General features: G+C 40.4%; 1 protein-coding gene across 13 annotated transcripts in view; it reads right to left on the bottom strand.

Annotated features, from left to right (window-relative positions):
• fat3a (FAT atypical cadherin 3a) overlaps positions 1-8,680 on the bottom strand; it is a 291,897-nt gene that overhangs the window by 142,553 nt on the left and 140,664 nt on the right. For all 13 annotated transcript variants that reach the window (XM_020619087.1, XM_020619094.1, XM_020619093.1 and 10 more), the window contains exon 3: positions 2,665-2,988. In XM_020619087.1, coding sequence (XP_020474743.1) covers positions 2,665-2,988 — 324 coding nt within the window. The remainder of the gene's footprint in view (positions 1-2,664; positions 2,989-8,680) is intronic.

The following is an 8,680-nucleotide window of genomic DNA, read 5'->3' as shown; positions in this document are numbered from 1 at the left end:
ACACTGGACCTCTGCAGACACACACCCATGCTCACACCTCTTTCTAAAGACTGAGATTTGCACTGAGCTGCACTTTATAATGTTATATTCTTTTGCTGCTAACATGCTGCTGACCTGATTAGGACCTATACATTCTTATTTTTTTGTTCATATTTTATATTGACTTACACAGTTTTTGTGTTATTTATGCAAATAATGTGTGTTTTAAGCCAAGAGCTGCCATAAGAAATTTCGTTGTGCTATGCATAATGACAATAAAAATTCTTGAGTCTTTGTTGGAGCATTGCTGCATAGCACATCACTGCCACTTGTAGAGCAGCAGAACAGGAATGTATGATTGACACAGTGTGTGACTGACACACAGGGCCTTATGCAGTGTGAGTAGGCAGCTGTACTGGTTAAAATGAAGCACAACACATTTCAAAAATTTGTCCTAAACAGATTACAAAAGCCACTTTAAAACAGACTCCTGACCTGTCAACCACTGCAGCAGCTTCAGTAACATAACAGCTAAATGGGCTGTGCTTCATGCACTGGCGGGTGCCACAGAGAAAGAGATGAGGTTAGAGTTAGAGACGAAATGATAAGGGAATATACAGAGCAAAAGACACCATCAGGCAGATGGACAGAGGAAATAGCCTTAATGAAAACATGCAAATCAGAGAGGCTACAGACTTACGGATGATCTGTAGTCCATTATCAGTGTTTCATAATAACAAAATCAAATATTCAACATCTGCCATCAAGACCAAGACAGACGTGGTTGAAAAAAAAGGTATCAAGAGAAGAAAGTTGGAGGATAAACCGAGCGTATGAAAGTGTGACAGAAAGGGAGAACAGGAAGAGATACAAGATGACAATACAAAAAAGCAAAGTGGAAGGATTTCTTTAATAAAGATAAAAAGAGAAAGCGTGCTTGAGATGAATGGGTGGAGTATTATCAAAATGGTCTTATACTTGTATAGTGCCTTTCTATGCTTTTTACAGTACACTCAAAGCGCTTTCACATTATTCGGCCATTCACCCATTCCTACTCCCAAGCACTCATGCATTCACACGCTGGTGACATCACCGGGAGCAACTGGGGGTTCAGTGTCTTGCTTAAGGACACTTCGACATGTTGACTGGACAAGCTGGGAATCGAACTGCTAATCCTTCGGTTAGGAAACGACCTGCTCTACCTCCTGAGCCACAGCCACCCTCAATCAAAGCAAAGGGATCTTGACTAAAGAAAAGATAAATCTAGTAGCAGCCAATTATATCTCTGCCTCTTTCCTCTACGAGCCCTATCTGCAGAACAAACTGTGTGTGAGGCAGCGTACAGATGTGATGTGTGTGTTGATGTTCCCAGACAATGCTGCTGCAGCTGCTGTTGTTGTTTCACCCAGCATCCACATTCTCCTCCTTCTCTTCACTCCTACACACACATACACACTATACAGAGGCTATTATTCTAGCATTTCCCTCAACACTCGTGCTGCACCAGGTACCTCCAGTTACAAGTACTACCCATTAAGTACACCATGCTAAACCTAATGCAGCTTAAACAGTCCTGTAATAAATCCTCCTTCATGACGGTGATAATGTTCAGTGGCTGTTTAGAGGTGCTGATTCAACTACATGATCATTTTGGTAGATGTAGTTTGTGCTGCTGTTGAACTGTTCTGCATAATACTGACATGTGTTTCTATTATTCTGTTCACCATATTCATATAATATGAGACTATAGGCTAAACAAAAGAGACTGAGCAGACCTAGTTCCACTCTGGATTCATTTGTGTTCACAACCAGCGTGTAATGCTGACACAGTTTAATCCTTTCACTTCTGGGTCCAGATATAATGGTCTATGGTCAAAGCTTTGAATTTCCAAGTATTTCAGTGAGTGCCCTTTCAAGGGTTAACAGAACTAGCTGATAACTAACTTCATGACACAGGCAACTCAGAGCTAGGTAACCTCAAGAGAGACAGACTACATTGAATTCACTTAGTTGTAAAAGAAAGTGAACAGTTGAGAACTGACAGGAAAAGTAGAGAGGAAGAGATGGGGAATGATGCAAACCCAGGATGTTGCAATTTGTAGTCAACGCCTGAACTACTTGGCATCTGAGTACTCCTATTGTAAATATTGTAAACTACTTGAATATTTATGATATGAAGAACTTTTAAAATTGCATGTGCGAATAGGAGACATAGTAATAAATATTCAGCTGGAAGTAAACAACAAGCAGTTGGAAAACTACTCTCAGTAAAACACTAGCTATTAATTTATAATGCAATTCAGTCACAGTTTACACTCAGCGTAACTGCCCTTATTCAGCTGTCTCCTAGAAGTGATGTTTCTATCCAACTAAATTGAAACTGCAAATACCTTTGGAAAGAAACATAATTGGATTGGACCAGTTTTCTACTAATATAATGAGGATATGTTGTTAATTTATGGATCTGGCAAGTTGCAAATATGTTGATGCTGAGTGTATCAGGGAAATATTTACAAACATCATGTTTGTTTTCTGCCAAAATGGATCTTGCAGTACAATGTCCACCTGTAGTGACTACTCATTATTACTGATTATTATTGTTCTTTTTAAGCAGTCACGGCTCTAGGGTTAGGGTTAGAAAAAGATGTGTGGAACGACACCCTACTAACACACACCATTACTCACCAGTGCGGGTGTTGATGGTGAAGAAGTTCTGCGGGTTTCCGCTGACTATGCGGTAGGTGAGCCTGTCAGCGGTGGTGGAGGCTATGGCATCAGGATCCTGGGCATGTATTTGAATCACAGAAACATCCCGTGGAGAGTTCTCAGGCACTGAAGGCTGGTACATCGGTTCTGAGGTCAGCGGGGCATTGTCATTAACATCCTCCACCTGGACAAACACCTCGATGGTGGCGAACTGAGGAACCACACCATGATCACTGGCATATACTGTTAGCCAATAGGAGTCCTTGGTCTCACGGTCCAACATATCAGTGGTGTAGATCACCCCTGGTAGAGGAAGAGACAGATTCTGTTGAATTGTATAACTTGGCAGGAGTAGAAAATGGCTGTATAGTAGCATTTTTGTCTGTTCAAGGATTATTTTGTATGCTGTTACATTACAAAGCCCCTTTAGGCAAATTTGTGATTTAGCTATACAACTAAAAATTGACTTGACAGCACCTAATGCAAAGGAGAATAAACAAAGTAACATCAATTATGTTTTTATGCTGCAGCAACTCAGTCATAACTTTTCAGACAAAATAAACAAATAAATATTTCACTGTGTTATTTATGTCAAATGTCAGAAGTCATCAACACAACAAGGAGTGAAATCATGAGGGAAGAAAGAAAAACTGCCTGAGGATCTTCCAGTTCAAGCACATTGCTTGCAATGCAACAACACACCATAGGACCCATAGTACTTTATATCCTCGGCTATCGCTATTAGCACAATAATTTCTTGTTAACCACATGCTCACTGCCTGCTTGCTTTGACCTGAAAAGATACAGGTCCTCATTACTCTGAAATAATCACAAGTTCATAGGAACCACTTCCTTGGTAGAAAATAGTTCCTAGGAGAGGTCTGTGGAAAGTAACCAGAGGAGACTTTTTGACTAGTCTTCTTACTTCCATTTTAAGTGCATTTCAAAAGTTGACCTAATACAAATCTATCAGCATGGATACACACCACTACATAACGGGACAGAAAGCGCTGAGGAGAACCTGAAGTGAAGCTAAAACAAAGTACTTATTATTTTATAAAGCGGAAGGTTGTTCTTGCTAATTCAAGAAGTTCATTGCTTTGGGTGCTGGACAGAAAAGAAAGTACTGATGATGACCTTTTTTGGAAAAATATGCTTGGTGGCAACATACTGTACTTAGTGACTGCTTCAGTACATTCAGTCTACTTACTCTGTCTGTTGTAAAAGCTACTCTAAAACTGTAAGTACAGCTTCACATGGCTGTCTGTGTAAAGCTGCCATTGATCTTCTGCTCAGCTCATCTCTCACATCACCTCCCTACATCTTTGGTAATGACTTATGATAATGATTACTAGTAGCCAGAAATCTATTTTGTGAATCAGATCAGCTGGTCAAACTTCAAGCATGTCTTAAAGACATAAAGGCCTGGATGACCTGCAACTTCTTACTTCTAAACTCTGACAAAACTGAAGTTATTGTGCTTGGGCCTGAAAACCTTAGAAATCTGCTGTCTAATCATATAGTTACTTTAGATGACATAGCTCTTGCCTCCAGTACTACTGTGAGGAACCTTGGAGTCATCTTTGATCAGAATATGTCCTTTAAATCACACATAAACCAAGTCTCTAGAACTGCCTTCTTTCACCTGTGTAATATTGTAAAAATCAGGAGCATCCTGTCTCAAAGTGATGCAAAAAACTGGTCTATGCATTTGTTACTTCCAGGCTGGACTAGTGTAACTCTTTACTATCAGGATGTCCCAGTAGTTCCCTACAATGGCTGCAGCATTTTGGATTAATTGGAGGCAGAGTACTGACAAATTGGGACATCCTGATAGTAAAGAGTTACAGTAGTCCAGCCTGGAAGTAACCAATGCATGGACCAGTTTTTCAGCATCACTTTGAGACAGGATGCTCCTGATTTTTGCAATTTTGCGCAAGTGAAAGAAGGCAGTTCTAGAGACTTGGTTTATATGTGATTTAAAGGACATATCCTGATCAAAGATGACTCCAAGGTTCCTCACAGTAGTACTGGAGACAAGAGCTATGTCATCTAAAGTAACTATATGATTAGACAGCAGATTTCTAAGGTTTTCAGGCCCAAGCACAATAGCTTCAGTTTTGTCAGAGTTTAGAAGTAAGAAGTTGCAGGTCATCCACCACCATTACACATCACTAACTTTGTGTCTCCTCTCTCCCGTAGTGTGTCCTCTCTCTCTCTCCCTGTACCTTTCTGCAGGTTGCCCTGGCTCTGGAGCTCTACGTCTCTGATGAGCAGTGACCGGCCACATCAACCTGACCAGCGTCTGATTGTTTGTTGTGTCCTGTTGCTTTTCTTCTTTTCTCTCTCCTCTATCCACTCACCCCAACCAGTCAAGGCAGAAGGCCACCCACCAAGAGCCGGGGTCTGTCGGAGGTTTCTTCCGTTAAAGGGAGTTTTTCCTCCCCACTGTCACCAAGTGCATGCTCAAGGGGGATTTGTTGGGTTTTCCCTCTGTAATAATAATGATAACAGTAAGGTCTAGACCTTACTTTGTAAAGTGTCCTGAGATTACTTTTGTTGTGATTTGGCGCTATACAAGTAAAATTTGATTTGATTTGGATACATAATAATAAATATCAGTCCTTGAACAAATAAAAATTTACTTTTTGTCAGTAAGTTGCTGAAGTAGACAGTGAGATGTATCTTAAAGCATAAGAAAACATGTACAATGTAAGTAAATCTTGAGTTGATACTTTCTTTGTTCTTGTTTTTTGAATTATAAATAACTGGCACTAGTGTCATTCGATGTGACATTTAAACCTGAAGTCACATGAAAACTATACTGATACATATAAGTTCCTCAATAAGGCATATTTCATGCTTAAACAATTTTACTTCACATGCCAACAATTATTCTGCACTGCAGGAGACTTAATTTTGGGGTCCTCTCTTCTTATGAGACTCTCAAGTTACACTTGATCATTATAACATCTGCACAAACCCACTATGTATGCTATCACTCAACACCACACATCTCTAGCAATGAGCTACCCCACCAGAGCGCAAAACAGCCCACCCCATGCTCTAATAAAGTACTTAAAAAACTAATAATAAAAAACCTAAACGTACACTGGTGAGTAAATCCTTGGTCTGGTGACAGCTTTTCAAACAGGTCACTGAAACTGTGTGAATCGGGGTGGGGGTAGCTGGGAGCGTGAATGCTTTTAAGGCCAAAGACAATCAGTTAAACATATGATCTAATCCCATGATGCCTTGCTAGTGGAAAGTCTAGTCAAAACTCCAACAACCTGTGACCTCTGTGTGTGGGTGTCTGTCTGCTGTCCTGGGGGTTGTATGAGTTGCATGTATGTGTGTGGCAGGAATTATTTTCCTTTGTCTATGTCAGCCTGAGCATTTGTGTGTGTGTGTGTGTGTGTGTGTGTGTGTGTTTTGAGCGCTTTTTATTAGCCAACTTAATATTTACTTGGTGTATTGTCTATGTATCTGATTACTCTCTACAAAAAGCATTTCTATCCTTGTGGAATTCTCCTGGGTTTTTCATGAGTGCTGCTTGTTAATCCTAACACACGCACACACTTGGTATCTTGAGCATGTTAGTGTAAAGCTCTTAGCCTCTCCATTTGCTCCCATGTTTTAGTGGAGAAGCTCATAAGATATTTAGGCTGAATGCTGCTGCTGCAGGGGACTTGTTGTATGAGTGGTTTACACTGTGTTCAACATTGGTGCACAGTGACATCAAGCATTTATACTTATCAATAAATCCAAATGTTTTCTATCATTCTCATACACCCATTGAAGCAGACTGTATTTACTGTATGTACAATCTCAATATACTGTATACACATAAACCCATTTCAGTTAAAAGATTGGCTTATTCTTCACATAATATTTATTAGTCATTTAATATTTATCACAGGCCTGCATATACAGTACATAGTAACAATCTAACCCGTACATAAACAGCTTACTGTCCAGCACTTGCATATACATAATATACAAGTTGAAAATAAAAATAATGGCACTGTTTGTAATTTCTGTTTTTTCTGCATAAATTAGTCGTGAAATGTGATCTGAGCTTTACCAAAGTTACAAATATCAACAAACAGATAAAACACAAACAGTCATGATCTTTAATGTCAAAACCATTAAACACACAAAGGTGGAATAGTAATTCCAAGACAAGGCTTCTGATGTCACTAAACATCAACTGGAGTCAGGCCTTAGCAAACCTGGAGTCCAATCAATGAAACAAGAATGTAAGTGTGGTTTAGAACTACCTTGACTTATGAAAACACTCAGTGTCAGTGTGCTATTCACCGGCAGCATCAGTTGATGAGAGCCAGGCCTCGCAAAAAAGAGATCTCAGAAGACCTATGATCAAGAGTTGCAAATTTGCATGTAGCTGGAAAGGGTTACATCCCAAAGACTTTAGATATCCATCAGTCCACAGTCAGCCATATTGTCTATAAATTGACCTTATGGACTCTCAGAAGTAGTTCTTAAGATGTGCTGTCCAACGTGTTCAATGTTTATATTCATTCCTAACAGTCTCATTTTTAGTAAAAAAAAAAAAAAAAAAAAAGCACCCTAGAGTAACAACAAAGGACTTGAAAGAGTCATTGGAGCTGATTAACATCTCTGTTCAACCGTATGCAAAATATTGAACAGGCATTGTATCAATAGCAAGGCCACCATGGAGGAAGCCTTTGCTGTCCAAAAACAGCATTGCAGTGTGCCTGAAGTTTGCCAATGACCACCTTGACACCCCACAACTTTATGGGGAAAATGTTCTGTGGACAGATGAAACAAACATGGAGTTCATTGGGATGAATACGCAACACTACATATGGCATAAAAAGAGAACCACATACCAACATGAAAACATCATCCCAACAGTGAAGTACGGTGGAGTGAGCGTCATGATTTGGGGCTGCTTTGCTGCCTCTGCACCTGGACTGCCTGCCATTGTGGAGGGGAACATTAATTCCCAAGTTTATCAAGGTATGACAGGATAATGTCAGGGTAGCTGTTGGCAAGCTGAAGATCAGATCACGCTGGCTGATGCAGCAGGACAATGACCCTAAGCATCGAAGTAAATCTACTACAGAATGGCTTTAGAGACACAAAATCTGCCTTTTAGAGTGGCCCAGTCAGAGCTCAGACCTCAACACAATGCAGATGCTGTGGAATGATGTCAAGAGAGCTGTTCACCCAAGACATCCTAAGAATATGCCTGAGTCAAAGTACTGTAGTTCTGTAATGAATAATGGTCTAAAATTCCTCTCGAACCTTGTGCAGGTCTAATCCACCACTACAGGAAGCACTTGCTTGAGGTTATTGCTGCCAAAGGTGGTTCAGCTAGTTATTAAAACACTGTTTCCATTAGCTGGAAAAAAAACTTCAAAAATCAACTAAACTAGATTTCTAGATCGAAGACATTTCACCTCTCATCCAAGAGGCTTCATCAGTTCTGACTGACTGGTGTTGAGCTGGAGATATTTATCCCCATCGGTGGTGTTTCAGTCCTTTGATGCCCAACAATGTCCCCTAACGACTGAGTCGTCATAGCCCAGTATCGGTGAGAGTCGTTACCTGTCTTTGAATCCTCCTCTGTGGACCGATGCATATCTCAAAACAGAGTTGTAGACAGATGACAAGTTGTGTCTTAGTCCACCACCCCTATTAAGTGAGGGGTGTTCGATTTTTACAAAAAAAGCTTCCTTAACTCCTCTCTCAAACCAGCAATGTTCTCTGGAGAGGATCTGGACTTCACTGTCCTCAAAAGAATGTCCTTTGTCCTTCAGGTGGAGGTGGACTGCTGACTCTGGTCCACTGGAGTTGGCCCTCCTGTGTTGGACCATGCGTTTGTGAAGCGGCTGCTTAGTTTCACCAATGTACAAGCCGTTACACTCCTGACTACACTTAATTGCATACACCACATGACTCTGTTTATGTCTGGGTGTTTTGTCCTTCAGGTGGATCAGTCTCTGCT

This window comes from Monopterus albus, unplaced genomic scaffold (genome assembly GCF_001952655.1).
Source record: "Monopterus albus unplaced genomic scaffold, M_albus_1.0 scaffold214.1, whole genome shotgun sequence".
Taxonomy (NCBI): Eukaryota; Metazoa; Chordata; class Actinopteri; order Synbranchiformes; family Synbranchidae; genus Monopterus; species Monopterus albus.
This window is presented reverse-complemented; position numbering and strand designations above follow the sequence as displayed.